The sequence below is a fragment of the Cygnus atratus genome, chromosome 28 (genome assembly GCF_013377495.2).
Source record: "Cygnus atratus isolate AKBS03 ecotype Queensland, Australia chromosome 28, CAtr_DNAZoo_HiC_assembly, whole genome shotgun sequence".
Lineage (NCBI taxonomy): Eukaryota > Metazoa > Chordata > Aves > Anseriformes > Anatidae > Cygnus > Cygnus atratus.
In genome coordinates this window covers 5991-26344 of record NC_066389.1, presented here as the reverse complement: position 1 = coordinate 26344, position 20354 = coordinate 5991, and the positions used below count along the sequence as shown (strand labels likewise).

The 20354-nt window shown below is 50.4% G+C and overlaps 1 protein-coding gene across 1 annotated transcript; it reads left to right on the top strand.

The window, feature by feature from the left end:
• Positions 1–1610: 1610 nt before the first annotated feature.
• On the top strand, positions 1611–17232 carry LOC118258582 (uncharacterized). Its single transcript, XM_050715917.1, has 17 exons — positions 1611–2280; positions 2961–3022; positions 3614–3773; positions 4533–4789; positions 5566–5639; positions 6285–6358; positions 7192–7312; positions 9173–9281; positions 9791–9949; positions 10368–10591; positions 11183–11582; positions 11770–11964; positions 12691–12844; positions 13590–13816; positions 14395–14608; positions 15348–15513; positions 16792–17232. Exons 1-17 carry the CDS (start codon positions 2178–2180, stop codon positions 16952–16954), a joined length of 2862 nt encoding a protein of 953 aa, XP_050571874.1. The 5' UTR covers positions 1611–2177; the 3' UTR covers positions 16955–17232.
• The last annotated feature ends 3122 nt before the right edge of the window (positions 17233–20354 follow it).

The window sequence follows — 20354 nt, the reverse complement described above, 5'->3', positions numbered from 1 at the left end:
AAGGGGGCTTTAGATGCCTATTGGTACTAACAGACACCTTTTCCAGATGGCCAGGAGCATTCCCATGTAGAACTAACAAAGCCAGAGAAGTGTCCAAAGTATTGTTGAATGAAATGACACTGAGATTTGGTGTACCCTCAGTAACGTCATTTGACAAGGGACCACACTTCACTGCAGAACTGACCTACCAAGTCAGCAAAGTTCTGGGGATTGACTGGCACCAACGCACTCTGTATAGGCTACGCGCAAATGGCCAAGTGAAAAAAATGAATCATTTGATAAAACAACAGGTTGCTAAAATCTGTCAAGAAACCAGTATGTACTGGTAAAACTAAGCCCCTTTGAGATATTGTATGGCAGGCCTTACCAAATGCCATACAAAGGAGAAGATCTAACACAAGTAGGAAACCAGTATTTGCAACAACATATTACAGTTTTGGGCAAGCAACTAGAACAACTCAATAAGAACGTTTTAGGCACTAGACCTTTTATTAGTCTCCCAAGGGGGGGATTTTGCACTTTAATAAATATTAGTTGCTGTATGTATGTAAATGAGGCAGGACAAATTGAGACTGATCTCAAAAATATTTGGGAAAAGACCAAGATCTTACATAAGGTAGTTCAAGCTGACACCTCGTGAGTTTGAGAATTACGGAACAAACTGACCTCTTGGTTACCCAACTTTTCTTGGCTTAAGCAACTGTTAGTAGGACTATTGATCTTGCTTTTACTAGTATTCTTAACCTGTGTATTGGTACAGTGTGCATTTTGGTGCTGTATGAAAGGACTAGATGAAACCTGTAAGTGTAACCAAATCAAGCACCAAGTAGAAACTGGTACGAATTTTATGAAAACTTTGAATCAAGAAGGCGTGTTATAAGCAAAAGAATTTTCTTAGGATAAAGAAAAGGGGGGACTTGAGACAGGGAACAAGATAAAGGATGTTCCAGTGTTCCCTTTCCTGTCAGTGACACTCTGGGTGCCCCCGTTTGCTTCTAGGGATGCGCCAGAGCCCTCTGTTTGCCACCAGATGCTCTCGGGACCCCTCCGTTCACATTTGGGGATGCTCCAGAGCCAGAGCATCCAGAGATGCACAATGCAATTGCTCACCACCCCGCTGACCGATGCCCCGCCCCTCCCTGAGCAGTGGTCCCCCCCACCCCAGCCAGCCACCCCCCCCCTTATTATTTGCTCAGCATGACATCAGATGATATGGAATACCCCTTTGGCCAGTTTGGGTCAGCTGTCCTGGGTCTGCCCCTCCAAGTTACTGCTGCACCCCCAGCTTACCCGCTGGCAGGACAGAGCGAGAAGCTGAAAAGTCTTTGGCTTAGTGCAAGCACTGCTCTGCAACAATTAAAACATCAGCATGTTATCAACATGATTATTATCCTAAATCAAAACCACAGCACATTAACAGCTACTAGGAAGGAAAATTAACTCTATCTTAGCCAAAACCAGGACAGCTCCCCAGTACGGGAGAGGCCGGGGCCTACTGGGGAGAGTCCCATGAAGGCCACCAGGGTGCTGAAGGGCCTGGCCTCTGTCCTTGGAGATACTGAAAAGCCACCAGAACGTGGTCCTCGGCAAGGGGCTCTCGGTGGCCTTGCCTGAGCAGGGCTTGGAGCAGATGAACCCTGAGGTCCCGTCCAACCTTAACCCTTCTGTGGTTCTGTGTTCCCCAGTGTCCTCCTTTTGGTGACATCTCAGAGGCTCTTCCTGTCCCACAGCCTCGTTGGGGAGTGAGGAGAGGCTGTGTGTATGGGGGAGCAGTTCCCTAACATGCAACCCCCTTCCTGCTGCAGGGCCCAGCGAGTTGGCTGGGCCACAGGGGCTGTGTTAAGGAGTGGCTCTGTACCCCTCTGGCTTGAGCGCAGGTCACAAAGGGACACCTCCGCATCACAATGGCAGCTCCCCTTATGCCACAGCGTGCCAGGCCCTCTCTGTCAGTGCCTCAGTGAGCTCGGGCGCTGAAGGAGGCTCTTGCATCCAGTTTTCTCTGGAGGACACGAGAAGTCTCTCCGGTAGCTCAGAGTCTCACAGGACAAAGGGAGGCGTAGGAAGGTGCAGGAGCTATTTGGTGAAGCACAGAGGACATCAAAAAGAGAGTGTTTCCTAGCAGGAAAAATCACAGATCTTTCACTCTCTAGCCTCACGTGCTGACCCAAAGCAGGATCATGACAAACTTGGAAGCGCTAATCACCAACACTGAGCGCTGCAGTGAGGTTGAGGGCTGCACCAAGGTCATGTTTCCCACTCTCAAGAAGCTTTCTGTCAATGGTAAGGCATTTGGGACCTCTTATGAGTGTAGCTATAGACTAATATGAACTCTACAAATTGTGGAAAGCGAGCTCCTTGTCTGCGGGGGAGGCCCCAAGGGTGCTGTGTGTGTGGCCTCCTGCCCTGTCTGTGGTGGCAGTCCTGTGGCCGGGTTCCGCTTGCTGGTGGGTCACACGTGGAGATCTGGCTCTGACCGGAAAGATGCGTGCACGGTTGGAAGAAGGCTGGGGTTCCTGCGGTTCCTGATGGGCTCCCAAGAAACTGCCAGAAATACACGTGTCAGGAGGAAATCTGCTGACTTTTCAGCATTTCAACAAGGCCTCTCACGGAGGAGCTGAGCCCCTTTCTGCCTGTGGCTTCTTCCTGCTGCAGCCTCCTGTGCCTCATGGCTGTCAGAAAAGGCTTAGGGCTAAGAGAGGCCCTCCCATTTCAGATGCCTACAGGCTGCATTCCCTTGTCCAAAACCCTTTTAATAGCTCCTGCAGCTGCAGACCTTTCCTGGGGCGTGGCAGGGCTGTTAGACTGATATCAGTCAAAAATTCAGCCAGAGTCTCAGATGGGTTCATCCTGGGAGCTGTGTCAGATCATACCTGCATCTGCAAACGCCTTTTAAGAAACTGTGCTGATGGGCCATGGACTTGCTGACTTCGAGCTTGACATGTCCTCCCCTTGCTTTCCAGATGTCGTCACGATTTGGGGTGGTGTGTCCAAGCAGGTTCAGCAATTGCTCATGCTGACAAAGGTGGGACTGCACCCTACCCCTCCCCTCACCCCACGGCTTCAGTGAGTCCTGGCAGCCCTGTGCCAGCAAGTGCCATTGCTCCTCCCAGAGCCGCACCGACACATACAGATGTGCCCCAAGTGTGCCAAAGACCAGTTTCTCCGTAAATTGAAATAATTATAATAATTAAAACCAACCAAACAAAAAATCAAGTATTTATATTTATATCAAAGATATAAAACGGCAGGAAAATGTGTTCAGAACTTGCTGGGGCTTCTCTGTTCTTTGCTCTCAGAGTGGAGAGAGCAAACAGACAGCTGGGGATGCTTCCAGGGTTATCCCCAATTGCTGGAAGGGACCTAGCTGAAGGATGGGCTAGACCTCCTCCACCTGCTTTACTTCACCGCATATTTTCTTGAGGGGCAAAGGAAAGGGAGAGAAAATGCCCTGAGTATGCGGGCATACTCAGCTCTCATGAGCTTTCCCAGCTCCCCCATCTTACCCCATGCCGCATTAGGAGTGGGCAGGGCACAGGGCACCCCCTTGCAAGATGTCACAAGTCCTCACTCTGTTTTACAACTTAAACATGCTTCCCCTTCTTTTCTTTACCAGCCTCGGGCCGTCACTGTAACAGGACTGGGGACATTCCATATTAAAAAATGGTTATCTTTTGAAAATGGCCAGGTGCTCACATTTCGGAGACCTGTGTTTTCACTGTCCAAGACTCTTGGACAGATTCGTAAGCTGAAACACCGTTGTGTATGTGTTCCTGGTAAGAATACCAATTAAAGTCGTTTTCCCATGTGTACATATATTAAGGGGTTGTGCTGATTGCTGTTTAGAAGTGCTGATAGACGACTCAGATGCCATCAGAAGGCCCTGAGAGAGAGAAAAGACGGCTAGCATAGAAATCCATCAATGGCCAGATTTGCTGTAATTTCTGTCGACTGCTGCCATTGCTTTGGCTACACTGTGCCATGGATGAGACCTGCGCAGCACTGAGAGCTTGGTGCTTCATTTGGGGTGGTTCTTCTCTTTCCAATGGCTCCCAGCTTCTCCTGGATAGGAACTTCTGTTGGGCAGCCCCGGGGTAAAGGGCTCTGGTACCAAAAGCAGAGACATTTGCTCCTCAGTTTTGAAGGCCACAGGGACTGTCCAGAACTGGCTGGAAGCGTTCTTGTGCTTGCCTGTCTCAGTGCGAGGCAGGTCTCCCCAGACCAGGAGTGCACTGAGCCTGGGCTCTTTGCATGGGAACCAGCCGCATTCTTCTCGCCTCCTCCTCCTGTGTTCCGCAGACGGCTGAGGTTGTTGGGTCCTATCTCTGGGCTGAGGAGTCACAGCTGTGCACTTGGTACATTGATGGAGTGATTTCAGTTTATCTTGAGGGGGAGCATACATCAGCTGCTTTAAGGAGTCGTACAAGGCTTAGACTACAGCAGCTACAGCAGCATGTTTTAGCTGGAAGCTCCTGGCACTTTGTTTGAATCTGCCCAACTGCAGTGCAAGTTGCATTGTTCCTCATTTTTTCCAGATGATATGAAGATAGTGGTGCTGAGCTATGAGAATATACGCTTGAACGTCCCCTACACCAAGGAAATTGTGCAGAGCTGTTTGGAGGAGACCTTGCAATACTTCTACCGCATCCTCACAAATAGGGAAGACACGGACTTCACGTTAAAGGATGTTGGCACTCTTGCTATCCGAGGGCAAAGAGTGAAAATGACATTTTCTGAAGAGTTTTTACACAGTCTCAACAAGTCCACATACGTGGTAGAGAAGCTGGTCGCTGTAAGTTTATTGTTTCTGCAGTCCTACTTAGAGAGGGTTTGAAGCCCCGTCAAAGGCCGGGGGCACTGAGCCCTGCTGGCAGCTGTGAGCTGCCAGGACGCTGGAGCTAGGCACAGTCCATCGCAGTGAAAGCTTTCTGTTTTCTTTCTTTTATTGGCTGTATGACTGCTGGCAATGCGTGCAGTCGTATCGTTGCTGGGCAAAGGATAGCCCTGGAAGGGCCTCGCCATAAATAGGAAAAAAGCCAAAGCAACAGCTAGGCTGATGATGTCCCCCCCGCTGTGGGCGTGAGGCTGAGGCACAAGGACACCAAGCCCTTTTGGCTGCAGGCAGGTTGTTGGTGTAGTTCTCCTGACCCAGCAGAAAAGGTCTGGTCTCTGTGTTCCTCCACACTGCCAATGCAATCCTCTGACTCGTATGAAGAACTCTGGGGATAAAACCAGCTCTGACCCATCTGCACTGCATTCAGGAATAGTTAAAGCAAGTGACCCCACTGAAAGCAGCAGCTGGAAGCCGGGGCTCATGATGGGCCTTCCCTTGTGTTTGCTCCATTGACTTGTTCACAGGCTGACGCTGTTAACTACGGTCCTTGTGAAAAGGTTGGCAGTGTTCCTCACCCTAGCAGATCATGTGCTGTGCAGTGTGTTTTAAGTGGCTGAGGCACTTGTCAAGAAGTTTGCTGAGAGGCAGTGAATTCGTGGAGCTATAGAAAGGCCTCTGTGAATGTTGAGATCATTTCCTTGGACTCATGTCAGATGTTTCTGTCCCTGCTGCAGAAAAAGTTGGTCAGACTGGACAAAGAAACTGCCCTCTTTCCAAGCCATTTTGGCCGTGCCCACCTGTTCCCTCAGTGAGTATATTTGTTCCTGCAGCCCTTCTCTGTGCACACTCACGTGTGCTCAGCTCATGATCGGTAGTGCTCTTCCAAATTACTGTTTTGCAGTTAATTTAATCCTTGCTTTTGCTTAGCTTGGACTTATGCATCATCCTCAGTTACTGACTGTGTTCTGCATTTTACCGTTACTCCAGTCAGAGGCAACTGGTTTGCTCTGCAGAGGCATTGAAGCAACTCACCTAATGTTTCATCTGCTTCTTCTCTTTTATGTGGTTAAAACTGCCAAAATATCTAAAAGAAGTAAGATCCTAATATTTCTGTTGTTTTGAATGCAACACGGACAGGATCTCTTAGCAGGTGGAACAAGGACCAGATCTATGCTTGTCCTCTGTCTGTGATGTTTCCATGTCTTTTGTGAAACTCGTGTCAATCAAAGGAACTCTGAAATGCCTTCTTGTGTCAGGATGACGCAGGAGCACTGGGGCAAAATAAAAGCCCAAACCTCTGTCTAGCGAGGGGCAGCTGAGCTGTTCCCGAGGCCAGCACTGCTCAGTTTGAATGGTTTAGGGCATGTGTTGGACTCTCCACAGATACCTTGACATTAATCTGGCAAAGGAGCCCGCCCTTTTCACAGAATGCTTGCCTTCTTCCTGTTTCCAGGTTTGAGATTAAGGCGGTACCTCGGCTTGCTAGGGAGCATCTTGCAGAGGAAGAGATGCTTAATGAACAAGGTAGTGTCAATGACTGATTGCTGGTGGAGGTTTGTGCCTTTCCCTGTTGTCCTCCTCACTGGGGGGTGCTTGGCACTCAGGTTACAGTGAGATGCCTGGGATAGCAGAGGCACCCTGTATGCCTCTGTTTACCCTCCTGGTAAATCTCAAGGGACACGTTTTGAACAAGATAGTGCTGAAGGATGTTTTTCCCCTGCATTACATGCCAAAGAGTGCCTCTCTTCCATTTTATGGGTTTGTTTGTGCAGGAGGGAGTAAATGTTTGGCAAGTCCACTAGCACCGTGAATAACAAACTCCGTCTTGAGTTGTGGGAGACTGAGGGGTTGGGCATACCCCTTTGAATCACCATGTTGTCCTTTGATGAGAGAAAAATCGTGTAGGGAACAATGCACAAAGGTTGCCAAGCTGTGCCAAAACTGTGGTTCTCCTCTAAAGCTGGGAACTCCTCATTCTTAATTCCTCGTGAATATCACAGATATAACGTGCTTGAGTTGAATGCACCAGGATAGAAAGCCTGTGTATAGAAACCATTTATGCCGCTCCAAGAAATTGTTGCCCCAAAAGAGACTGTTAGGCACCAAAATGTGTCTCCCCGCAAAACCCCCACTGTTCAGAGGGGATGGACTTGCTGCAGCAGTAGAAAGCTCACACCAAAAGGAGTAATGCAGCGCTGTGGATATCAAAGGTCAGATGGGATCTGGTGTCAGGAAGGGCTTGCAATCTTCTAGAAAACAGGTCTCAGAAGGAATCACAGGGATACCTCAACTAGCTTATAACATTGCAGAGCAGATCTGTGCCTGATGTTCTGAGAGGTTTTCTCCTTCCGTGTTTACAGCGTCTCTTTATACATTACAACTTCTGCGATTGCGAAGGAGACTTTCTCCAAACACATTGGCCACAGCTGAAGTGAAGGAAGAAGCAGAGGAGAAAACAAAGGCAAAAGAGTCTCCTGGCAGGTGAGATGTAAAGGATTTGTTAGAGTGGCCTTATGCTCTTGTGCTTGTGTGGCATGCTTTATAGGATCCTACTTCTCAGGAGGTCTCAGTCCAGTGGGCTGCTGCAAGTGTGATCAGCTCTGAAGTCAGAGCTGCTTGCTCAGATTGCTCTGAAGTCAGGTGCTGGTTGCACCTAACTTGATGTCGTCTGCAAACTTATTGAGGGTGCACTCGATCCCCTCATCCAGATCACCGATAAAGACATTGAAGAGAACTGGCCCTTACACTGAATCACAGAACGACAGAATCAGAATCATTTAGGTTGGAAGAGACCTCCAAGATCACCTAGTCCAACCTCTGACCTAACACTAACAAGTCGTCCACTAAACCATATCACTAAGCTCTACGTCTAAACGTCTTTTGAAGACCTCCAGGGATGGTGACTCAACCACTTCCCTGGGCATCCCATCCCAGTGCCTAACAACCCTTTCAGTAAAGATGTTTGTCGTAATATCCAACAAAACCTCCCCTGGCGCAACTTTAGCCCATTCCCCCTCGTCCTATCACTGGGCATGTGGGAGTACCCACTCTGTACCCTTCCCTTGCACTGTAGGGATGGAGGAAAACACCACCTGTACTCCCGCTCCATCTACTAACCGCCCCAGTCCCCTGAAATCCCTTTGGATAGCCTCCAGGCTTCTCTCAGCAGTTTCATCACTGCCAGCCTGGACTATCGATAGAGGATAGTAATCAGAGGGGCGAACCAGGTTGGGAAGGTTTCTGGCAATGTCCCTGACCTGGGCCCCACGGAGGCAGCAGACTTCCCTACGGGTAGGGTCAGGCCGACATACAGGGCCCTCTGTTCCCCTGAGAAGGGAGTTGCCTACAACGATTACCCTTCTTTCTTTCTTGGTGGAGGCAGTCTTGAGGTGTGGAGTCAACTTCCTCGCCCTAGGCAACCTCCTGGGTGGACTTTCAAACACATCCTCCCCCACTAGTCTCTCAAGCGCCAAGGCCTCAAACCTGTTGTTTGTAAGTTGTTGTAAGTGCGCCTGGGAAGGCGAAGCTGGTAGGGAGAGGGGTTCCCTGCGACACCGAGCAGGGACCTGTTTCCATTCCTCTTCATCTCCTAGGTCCCTCCCTCTGCCCGACAGCGACAGGGCAGGGGGTCCACCACTAGCTGGGGTGTCTCACCCCGGTGCCTTCCTTTCAGGCCTGGCAGGGAGTTGCTCCACCAGTCTAACTCCTGCTCACACTCCCCGATAGCCCTTAGCCTCTCCACCTCCTCCTTGAGCTCTGCCACCAGGCTGACCAGGTCATCCACCTGCTCACACCTCACACACACGGAGTCTCTGCCACCTTCTGATGGCGGCAACAGGCTCAGGCACTCCCTGCATCCAGAGACCTGAACTGCTGCATTTTTGAGCGGGCATTCAGTCTGGGTCGCCACAGACTTTCTAGAAAGAGCTTTCTGCCTGGTGCAGACCACGGCGGTTTAGCTGTAGGTAGACAGCCGGTAGATGAGCTATTCTCCTGAGTGGGGGGGGATGCTCTGCCCTGTCCAAGCGTGCCCTGCCTCAACACACGTCACTATGCAGTGCATTGCCTTGCTGGATGGGAAGTGCCTCACAGGTGCTTGTGGGAATTGTGTTGCGGTGTCGTGTGACTCTCTTATGTGTCTTCCTTTATCTCCTGACTGCTTCCAGTGTTGAGATCTTCTTGGTGATTAAATGCTGATCATTATCCCAGCAGCTGCGAGTCATGCGCATGGTTCTTTAGATTTCCATGAGCCTGGTCTCTCAGTTTGGAGAGAGGGTGGAGAAAAGAAACTCTTCCTGCACTCAGATTCACTTCCTGACTCATGCTGGTGTGTATTTTCAGACTGTTCCCTGAATGTCCAGACCCAGAAGGAAGGCAGCACAAAGAAACTCCCCGCAAGAGGCTTAAATTGCCTTTGCTTACTTCTGAAGATCATAGACACACAGGACAGGTATGTAACATGGACCGAGATAATTTTTGTGTCTTTTGATTGTAGATGATCATGTGGGGGTATCTTAGGAAAAGGATGTACGCGCTAAATACTTAGATGTTTATTGTGAAAAGATCCCTTTACTGTATGTCCATTTTTCTGTTCTGAGTATTTCAAAGATGTGCATTTCTCTGAATCTTAGCAGTCCCCTGTTCACACCCATAGTTTCATGGAGCATGCCAGAAACTTCATTTGGGCATAGTTATTTCAGGAAAAAAAAAAAAAGAAAGAAAAAAAAAGCAGTGGCCCATTTTGAAAAATAGCTCGTTCACGAGTTAGTTCATTAGTCACAACAGAACGGCTTTCTGGTTGCATCTGTAAGAACCTGGGAGCAAAAAATTGCTGACGAACCTTCAGAGAAAAATAGAGAAGATGAGGGAGAGAAGAACAGTATTAAAAATAAAAATAAAATGAAAAAGAAAAAAAACCAGATGAATAACTGCTGCTATTGCATTTCTGGGTTCCTCTAGGAAGCACGCTCTGTACTGGGGATGCAGGTTGGAGGGAAACTGGAGGCATCCGTGGCCAGCAAGGAGAAAGAAGAGACCAGAGAAGCAAAAAGGGTCACATCTCCAGAAGTGCTGGAACAGCAAGATGAGAGACAAAGCGATGAGATGTGGATGGCCCAGGTATGGGAGGCCCTGTAAAGCATCCCGCAGAGTAGCATTTTGCTGGCTGGGGTGAAGCTGAGTTGTGAAGGTCTCTGAGTCCCAGCAATATTGCCACCTCTAAAGAGCAGGGCACGTGGCTGTTGCTTTTATTGCCGCTGGCACATTGCCATGAGGAAGGAATTCCTGGTAGAAGCCAGGGGACACCAAGAGCAGTCTAGCAGAGTGAGGGCAGAAGCACACTCTCTGTCCCTTGACAGGAGGACACCTTTTCCCTGCCCTGGAACTTAAGTCCAGTGGCTTGAGGCAGCTCCAGCTGCAGCATGAGCTCCAGATGCAGGAGAGCTCCAGGAGCAGCTGTTACTTCCGGTCTCTTCAGTTAACATGAAGAGCACTAAGACCATTTTTCGTGAGCGTAACAGCTGACGTTTTGTTCCAGCGCGCCTGGCAGCCGCCGCGCCGAAGCCCCTGCCCGCGGGCGGGCCGCCCGCCCCGGGCCCCGCCCCGGCGGCCCCAACCTCACCCGCCGGCGGCCCCAGCGTCGCGCTGCCCGGCACCTCCCGCCGACATGGCTCCGGCCCGGCTCCACCGCCTCCGCGCGAGCCGCGGCGTCATTTCCGGCCTCCCAGCGAGCCTGCAAGGCCCCTTCCGGGCGCTGCCATGGCAACAGCGGTGGCGCGCTCGCTGCCTCCCCTCCGGCCCCTCCCTCCCCCGCGGCCGGGGGCTCGGCGGGCGGAGCGAGCCCTGCACGGAGCACAGGGGCCGGGGGGGGGCAGCACGGGGCAGGCGAAGAGGAACGGGCCGGGGTCTGCTCCAGGGTCCCCAGTGCGCCATATTTCCCCAGTAGTCCCCAGTGGACCGTCCTTAGTGAGCATAACAGCTGATGTTTTGTTCCAGCTGCTCTTTCAGGGCAGGGAGCCAACACCTTGATAAGAGGCAGGACACACGTGTCTTGATGCTGTTCTCTGACTGCCTGATGGCTGTTTCTCAGCACTGTCATACACCTGGGATTGGTGGCAGGCCCAGACACCCTTCCCATCTATCTTCCCATCAGAAAGGCCTCAGAGCGGGAAGTCCCCTCCAAAACCATTATACCAATGCGATCTCAACACTAGGTTTTGTAAGAAGCTCATCTGTTGTTAAAGTACTAACAGAAGCAGCGAGGATATGACTGATGGTTTGACTAATGTCAAGCCAGAAGTGGTTTTGGAGCAGGGTTTCAAACTATACCATTGGAAAAAACGGTATCCAAAGTTTGTCTTTAAACGGAAAGCAAGGAGGTTTGCTCCATGCTCCAGATGTTGCATTCGTTTTTGCTCCCTGTATGGCAAGACCAGACTCTCCCTGTTTGAAACCAACTCAGGACACCGATTTCTGTCATTTGTCCGTTTTTCAGCAGCTACAGGAAGAAGAAGATAGCCTCAGCTCCCCAGAGATCACCTGTGATACAAAAGATGATCTACAAAAGCTGGAGGCTTGGATTCAGGAGAGGAAGCAACTCCGATCTCAGCTGGAAAGCTTTGGAGATGTTGAAAAATGGCTGAGTCATAAACCTACCTTTAGCAGCCTGGAAGAAAGAGTCAGGAAACGAATAATGGCAGCTGGAGTAGACCAGAGGGCTAAAAGCAAGTCAGCCGTGACCGACAGGCCAGACGTAAGTATACCTTGTGTTGTGCCACTCTTGGGATTACTGCACTTTATCTCTTGTGGCCGTGCCACGGCCTCAGCATCTGCTCAGAAGTCGGCAGCGTGACACTGCTTTATCCCAGCCACTTCTGCATCTGCTGGCACAGTGATTCTGGATAACGGTGATTTGAGGGTATTTTCTAATTCCTTTTCAGTGCTCACCACCAACAAGGAGCCAGACCCGGAAGAAGGGTAGCCTTCCCCTTATTCGTGCACCATACCCTCAAGCTCTTATCAAACTGCATAACCTCCTACAACAACAGAAGTTGACAATGGTAGACATCTTCAGAAAGGCTGGAATGGAACAGAGAAAGATCATGAGAGCAGACTTCATTAAAGTCATCAAGGAGGTATGTAGGGAAGAGAAAAGTAAGGAACTGCTGCAACTTTGCCTTGTTTTGCTGCATGCCAACCCAGAGAACTGGAAAAGCTCCAACTTCTCTTGTGTTACTCTCAGAGGATGGCTCCCACAGCCTGTGAAATGTTGAAGGGAAGAGGGAAGGGAAGGCTGCAGAGATGCGAGGTGTCACCCAGACTGAGTCCCAGGAGGGAGTGAAACTCATTGCCTCATAGTCTCTAAAGACAGTCGGTGCTCAGTAACGTGGCCTGAAGTGGCATCAAGTTTCCTCGTGGTGATACTTGGTCTTTCCTTGACCAGTTTCGTATGTCTGCCCGCTGCACTGCCTTTTAGTACCTGTTGGCACAGCAGAGCTCATGCTGAGCCTCACTTTCCACAGGCTGCAGCGGTACAGAACTGTCAAGAGCATGTCCAGGTCTGTTAGGGTTTAGCAGTTCAGGTGTTTTCTGGTATTCTGTTCCAAGCCAGATTAGCTTCTTGACGCCCAGATGGCTGAGAAGTTTGGCACACTGAAAGCTGAGAGCTCAGCAGAGGACAGCAAAAGACCAGTAAATTTTTCAGTGCTTGGTAAACTCATGTAAAGCTTAAAGCTCAACAGGTTGCCTCTGTGCCTTTTCTGAAAAAGCATTTAAAACAACAGCAAAGCTCATCCCTCCTACTCCGGGCCAAGCCTTGTTTTTTTACTGATCACACTGTCGTTTTCTGTTTTGGTTGCCAGACAAAAGTTCCCATCAGTGACAAGGAACTGGAGGATGTGGTCATCTTCTTGACTTCTTCAAAACGGGGGAATTATATAAGCAGTGAAGATCTGATTGAATGTCAAAAGCAGTGGCTGGAAATGAGGAAAGGACAGCCCAAAGAGACCAGCAAAGGTGAGAGGAGAACTCTGGGCTGGGAATCTACCTCTATATCCTTACAGATGCCCTAAAAGTACACAGTTGGCATTAGGGAATGCCGAAGCGGGTCCAGAATATGGCTCCTTGCGACTACTGTCCTGCAACGGGGTTGCTGAAAGGAGACCTCTGTGGAGAAGCTAAAGAATCCAGGGGAAGTGCAATACTCAGCCCATTTGTGGGAGACAGCTTATCCGGTCTTTCAGGTTTGACTCAGAATCTGAACCCTGAGGTTTAACCTCCTGTACTGTATTTTATCGGTTAGCATTGATCATCCGGCTGATCAGAAGCAGACCCTTCCTCCAGCTGTTGAGGGCAGCTGGACAATGCAGATTCAAAGGTCCTACCCTTTAAAACCTAGCCCAAACCTGAAGGCTTGCCATGGTACCCGTGTCATTTTTATCTGAAGGTTTCACATCTTGGAGAGAAGAGGCGTTTTGCTGCTGTGTTGTTGTACTAATTGTTTTGTAGACTAAACATGTATTGCGAGCGTGAAACAGAATGGGGCAAAGCGGAGATGGGAGTAGTCTGTAATACGTATGTCTGGATTGAAAGCTAAAGGATGCTTCCATTCAAAGATCGTCATCTGTTGGGTGCTCCAGACTGCACAAAATGCCAGAGCTTTTTGCCTTATAAACATTGATCAGCCTTGTTTTTTATTTCTGCTACTGTCTAACAGGGTTTCTCTGAGCTTTTCATTTGTTTGCTTTTTAAACTGCTGTAGATGTACAGCCTCAGGTCCGGAGAAATGCTTGCAAAGCTGCCACTTCTCCACCTTCTGCTGGGGACAAAGCTGTGGGGACGAAGCCTTGCTCTCCTACCGAGCCCAAAGAAAAGCTTACACTCTTGGAAGTGCCCCCAGTCAACACTGAGCCAGGCCGGCGACATTTAAACTGTGACAAAATGGAAGAGGTTGGAAAACTCTCAAGAGAGAGGAGACGGCTGGAGAAGGTACTGTGGCAGGAAAAAAGGCGCACCTCTACGTGCTCGCGAATGTGGGGTGGGCAGCAAAGGACAAGGTTGGAGACTGTTCTGAACATTAACTTCTCAGAGTAGAAGGTCAAGTAGTCCCTTGACCACATAGTGCCTCACAGCTGAGATGCTACAAGCTGTCTCAAACAACTGGTTTGGCTTCTGAACACTTTGGTGATGTAAACACTCTTTTCTGGGTAACTGAAGTGGCAAGAAATGAAAGTTGAAGCAACGTTTAGGTGTGGGGATGGAGTCATCTGAGCTCTAGTCAACCTGACACAATCAGAAAAGAGATGGTGGCTGGGAGACTTTTTTCATCTGAGGCACCTATGTCCAGTACGCTGCTCTTCTGCTTGGTGCTCTAGGGAGCATCTGCCTGTGGGCCTGGCACTGGAAGGGAATGGTACTCCCGGATAAGTGCTTGGTCCCATCGCAGGGTGCTGAGTCCCATCTACGCACACTTCCGAGATGGATCCCTGCCTGTAGTTTCTCCAAAGGGAATGTAGCAACTCCAGGGCCTCACTGAAAGCTAACGGGGACCATTCCTTGACTTGCAGATCAAAGACAGCCCGATAGAATGGAAAGAAAAGTGTCGGCTGGTGAGATCTGGGGATGCACCCGTTGATGAACACTGCCTGCCATCAACTACAGAGGGTGACATGGGAGCACTGGTTGACCAGTATCGCAGAAATGCCGTTGTGAACTATATGAATTGCTCCAAGCTGTGCAAGGAGCGTAACATTTGTCTCACTGACAGAGCGCTGCAAAGAGGTAAAGCAAAGAGCAAGGAACGTACTAATGTGAACGTACTAAGCCTGACCTGCTCATGCCTCTTCCCAAGACCCAGAAGCATGATGCATGTTCAGGGTGGGGCACTGCTGATGGAGAATGTTTGCAGCCCTTGGAGGGCCACGGCAGGTGCTGCTGGTTAGGATCAGCGGTACCATCAGCAGGGCCAGAGCAGGGCTGAGATAGCAAAGAGTGCTACAGAGCAGCCAGGGCCACGTCCCCCTGGACTGGTAGCCAGGATCAAACACGGGTGCAGCTAATGAGGCAAGTTCATGGTGATGGGGCAGGTGCAAGGTCAAGCAGGGAGGTCAGACCATGGTCAGGTTCAGCAGGTCCATGGCCAGGCACAGCTGTGGCACGGCTGTGTCAGAGCTGGACACTGCTACACCTGCAACGTGAGCCAAGGGCTGAGCCGAAATGGGGCTCCTGAGCCCAGGGCAGAGAGTGTGGGAAGAGGCCCCATGTGAAGTTGGCCAGGGCCATCGTGTCCTCTCAGTACTTGCTGGGCCATCATGTCTTCCTCCTTTCCAGAGTGGGGACGTCTTTTCTGTCCCCTCCTGGTCAGTATCACTGACCAAACCCAGAGGTGACCTGGATCGGACGGGGAGAGACAGCAGGGGGACAGGCTTGGGGCAACAGGAGAACAGAGTTTTCTTGGATAAATATATCCAGCATTGGCTGTCCATACGCCATTGCTTTTCTCTGTGCGCTTTGTCAACAGGCCTGCTGCACCCAGGAGACAAGATCATCAAAGAAGGAGAAGACGTGAGGAAGATCAGGCAGCCTGGAGGATACTACAGCACAGGACATGCTGACGCCACATCTTCTCTGAGCATGTCCAAGTCAAAAAGTGCATCAGGAAAACAGGCCAAAGAGGCAGAAAACAGGTTGGTTCAAAGAGGGCTTATGATCAGTCCCTTCCTGCTGCCCTGCTGTGCATCAGCTCCCACTGCATCAGAGGTGGTACTGAGGTATTGAAGTGAAACGTTAGGATGCTGCAAGGGAGCAGCGAGCGATAGCAGAGAGAGAGAGAGATCTCTTCTCAGCTACACGGCCACGGCTGTGTTTGTGCTGACTTGTGGGGTTGCAGTGGTGCTGGCGAACAGTTTCTCTGTACTCCAAACTGCAGAGATGACAGAACTTCTCACCTAAGACGGTCCTCGTCAGGCCAACCCAGCACTTCTTGGAAATCCCCTCAGAGAATGTTTTTTCTTGCGTAAGAAAGGCAATCCCAAAGATTACAGCTGTGGATGCCTGGAGAAGCTCCCCAGTCAGGGGCAGAAGCAGCCCGCTGCAGAAGCGTACAGCCAGCAGCCAGCTGCTCCTAGTAGGGCAGTGCTTATTTTCCTCCCATTACACCTCAGTTCCTCTGTTTCTCTAGAAAACTGACCCTTCAGAACGTTACTAAACGTTGCAGGAGAAAAGTCAGATGCAGGCGGCAGATCTGTTTTACGGAGCAACATTCTTTGCATCTCAGCATTTATCTGTAGGATCTGGAGATGCATGTTTTCTAGACATAGACACAATGTCAGCCCTGAGAACAGAGGCAGTTTGCCCTAATTTTTCTTCCATCTCAGGTCACCCACAAAAGCTTTTCTTCCAAAACGAGTCCAAGTTCTTTTGCTGTCCTTGTCCCTGCTGTCTTCAGACTCGTACTGTCCAAGGAGTTTGTGAGTGTCCAAAGGTCTTTCCTGACCCATAAAACTGGGATGTCCACTACCAGCTTGGTCATAGCACTTGCAGCATCTTCTTTAGTCAAAGTGATTCCCAAATCCGATTGAATAGAAAGACTCACAGCTGAGCTCATGGAAGAAAGGCAGTCCTAAAGAATCCAACTTTGGAAGACTGGAGAAGCTTTTGAGGAGAAAAAACACTTTGCAAAATAGAGCACAATCTTCCTAGTTCATCTCAGAGAGTTTATATGCTACAGTGGTAGGCAACACATCAGCTCTCAAGATAGCTTCGCAAGTTGGCATTTCCAATGTCAGTCATGTATAAGAAGGACAGGCAGGGATTTCCAGAAGTCCTAGTAGCTGGTTCTTGTCAGGCTCGCATTTGCCATTACTGGTAATAGCAGTGAAGTTGCTTAGAATTTTACTTCCATAAAACATGCTACTCTCTCTTACCTTTTTCTTTCTTTTCTTTTTTTCTTTCTTTTTCTCTAGGCCTCTTGAGAAGAATAAGAATCAAAAGTCAAGCGACAATAACTTCTGGCCAGGCCATCTCCTGGACAAGATGCGCCTGTACTTTCCAGATAAGGAGCTTGACAGGGCACACGCCTTGTTTAGCTATGTTCCCCCAGCCAGGCCTGCCTACCGTGGCATCTAAAACCCTGGCTACAGCTAGCTCATCAGAGCCAGGATACTTGGCCTCTAGAGACGCTCCATTCGAGAAAACTCACTTCACCTGAAGTTCTTCTCCTAGCAGCATGAGATGTGTGCACAGCTTTGTGACTCATCAGGTCAGCTCATGGGATCTGGGCCAAGTTCATGGAGATCATCATCAACTATCCTGAGTTGGAAGGGGCTCACAAGGACTGATCATCAAGTCTAACAGCTGGCTTCACACAGGACTACCTAAAAATTAAACCATGTATCTGACAGTGTTGTCCAAAAGCTTCTTGAACTCTGGCTGACTTGCTGCCATGACTGGATCTTGTGGTTAACCCAGCAGGCATCTGAACACCATACAGCCATTCATTCACTCCCCCCCACACACCAGTGCTGTTTAACATACCTGACATGCATCCCAGTGCCTCATGGTGTGCTCTTGTGACCCCTGGAGACCTCACAACACTCCCAGTGCACTCTAGCATCTGCTGGGTTTTCCAGGTAGACCTCTAGAATGCCCTTCGAGGTTACTAGAGGTGTGGTGGTTTTACTTGGGTGGGTGGCCAAGCTCCACCACAACAGCTCCCTCACTCCCCCTCCTCAAAGGGAAAGGGGGAGAAATACAATAAAAAGGGCTCAAGGGTTGAGATAAGGACAAGGAGATCAGTCAACAATTATTGTGACGGGCAAAACAGACTCAGCATAGGGAGACAGTAAGATTTATTGCCTATTACTAACAAGCTAGGGAAGTGAGAAACAAATGAAAGAAACCAAAACCACCTTCCCCCCCATCTACCCTCTTCCACCTCCTCCCCCCGAGCGGCGCAGGGGATCGGGGGATTGGGGGTTGTGGTCAGTCTATAGCACTTTGTCTCTGCCGCTCCTTCATGGTCGCTCTCGTCCCCTGCACTGTGGGGTCCCTCCCACGGGATGCAGTCCTTCCTGAAGTGATCCGGCGTTGGCTGCCCACAAGCAGCAGCTCTTCAAAAACTGCTCCAGATATGGGTCTGTACCACAGGGACCATCCCTCAGGAGCACACTGCTCCAACCTGGGTCCCCTATGGGCAGCAGCTCCTGCCAGGTCACCTGCTCCTGCATGGGCTCCTCTCCACGGGCTACAGGTCCGGCCTGGAATCTGCTCTGGTGGGAGTCCTCCACAGGCCACAGCCTCGGTCCGTGCAGGTCCACCTGCTCTACTGTGGTCTCCTCCACGGGCTGCAGTGTGGAAACCTGCTCCACTGTGGTACTCCATGGGCTGCAGGGAGACAGCCTGCTTCACCATGGTCCTCACCACAGGCTGCAGGGGACTTCTGCTCCGGTGCCTGGAGCATCTCTCCCCCTCCTTCTTCACTGACCTTGGCACCTGCAAGGCTGTTCCTCACTCCTCTCACTCTCCCAGCTGCTGTGTGGCGCAGTGTTTTTTTTCCTGTCTTAAATATGCTCTCACAGAGGTGCAAACAACGTCACTTATTGGCTCGCTCTGGTCAGCAGTGAGGCCCTTACCAAACATGGGGCAGCTTCTGGATTCTTCTCACAGAAGCCACCCCTATGGCCCCTGCTACCAAAACCTTGCCATGTAAACCCACTACAATGGGATGCACGGGGAGGCATGTAGTACTCATTAGAGTGCAGTGTGTGGCCCTGGGAGTCCTCACAGACATCCTAAACTACATGGGAGTCCTGGGATGCCTTTGGGAAGTGATAGCACTGGGAGGCCCTCCGATGAATGCACAAGATACTAGAGTGCATTGGGAATGTTGGGGGGCATGCAGCAGGCACTAGAGCACAGTAGAGGGCACTGGGATTCCTGTAGGGGCCTGTAGAGAACACCGGAGAGTACAGTGAGGCATTCACTGGGAGGCCTCTGGTTTGTACTAGCAGGACTGTAGAGCAACTGAGAGCACACTGGGGGCCCTGGGAGGCCTCTAGATTGTGCTGGGAATCTTCTATGGGACACTAGAACACACGGTAGTTCTCTAGGCACACCCAGTAGCCCAGACAGATTTCTGGGGGGCGTTATATTCCACTTATACATTGTGGAAATCTCTAGGGTGCACTGGGAGACCTCTGGTGCTTTCTAGGTGTGCAACTGCACTGAGAGTCCCTCAGAACGTCTAGGGAAGTCTGAGTGGCTTCTAGTGCTTTCTAGAGTGCTCTCTAGGGCATCCAAGAGGAGAGCGGACATCCCTTATTAACTAGGGTTATTGTTGGATTAGGGTCATAACGAGGGTTAGGGTTTGGAGAAAGAACAGAGTCCTGTTGTGAGTGGGGTTGTGTAAAGGCTGCTAAAGGAAGTGGAGGTCTACCAAAAGGCTTCTGTTGTGAGTACTGTTTCATTGGAGGCCTTGCCCATAGGTGCCCACAGGCAGGGAGCGGTGGGACCCCTTGGCAGAAGCCAGGTCTGCCCACCCGGAGAAGTACCCAAGCGACAGCAGGGTCGGGTTCCCATTGGCTGGAGAAGGGCCAGCAGCCCAGGGTGGGCTCTGGGAAGACATGCGGCTGCCAGCTGCTCATTCCCTTCCTTTAGCAGGGCTGGCGCTCAGGGCCAAGAGGTCCCTTTGTCCTGCTGTGGTTTTCTGAGGCTGGCGGAGCTTCAGCCCATGGAAGGAGTGTCACACAGCTGTGTATTCTCTTGTGTGGGTGACAGATGAGCCTCCAGATCCTTACTGAGGAGGAAGCCGGGGGAGAGAGAGCGAGCGAGAAGTGCTTGAACTGCGAAATCCTCCTGGCGGTGCCCAGAGCGAGAGCTGCAGTGAGCACCAGGCCCTCGGGATGTGTCCTTCCCATAGGGAAGAGGAGAGACTCTCTTCGTACCGCCGTAGTTGTTTAGCCAATTCATCCACCGTGGGTTCCTCATGGTCTTTCCAGGTCATTACTGCCAATGAGTTGGCATACGATGATGGTGCACTCCGTACAAACTTCCGCCACTTGACTTCATCTGGATCTTTGTGTGATCCAGCTGCTGTGTGGCGCAGCGTTTTTTTTTCCCTGTCTTAAATATGCTCTCACAGAGGCGCAAACAACGTCACTTATTGGCTCAGCTCTGGCCAGCAGTGGGGCCCTTACCAAACATGGGGCAGCTTCTAAACCCTTCTCACAGAAGCCACCCCTATGGCCCCCTGCTACCAAAACCTTGCTACATAAACCCACTACATGTACAGTAAAATAATAATCTTAAACCAAACCCCGGAAAGGATAAACGTCACGTCAGGGAACACATACAGTAAGTAATGTGCTATATAACTCAATTGGAAGAACAGGCACAGCAGACCTGAGATCAAAGCAATAAACATTGTGACTATCAACTATTAAGCAGATCTAATATACCAAATTTGGTTTAACACACTCTGGCCAGATCTGTCGTTATCTCAACCCTTCGTGCCCCATGTTGGGCGTCA

Excerpts from the sequence above, each read along its gene's own strand:
- LOC118258582 (XM_050715917.1), top strand. The coding sequence starts at position 2,178 with ATGACAAACTTGGAAGCGCTAATCACCAACACTGAGCGCTGCAGTGAG. Across the intron at positions 3,774-4,532 it reads CCGTTGTGTATGTGTTCCTG|ATGATATGAAGATAGTGGTG; the intron begins GTAAGAATACCA and ends CATTTTTTCCAG. Across the intron at positions 11,965-12,690 it reads TCATTAAAGTCATCAAGGAG|ACAAAAGTTCCCATCAGTGA; the intron begins GTATGTAGGGAA and ends TTTGGTTGCCAG.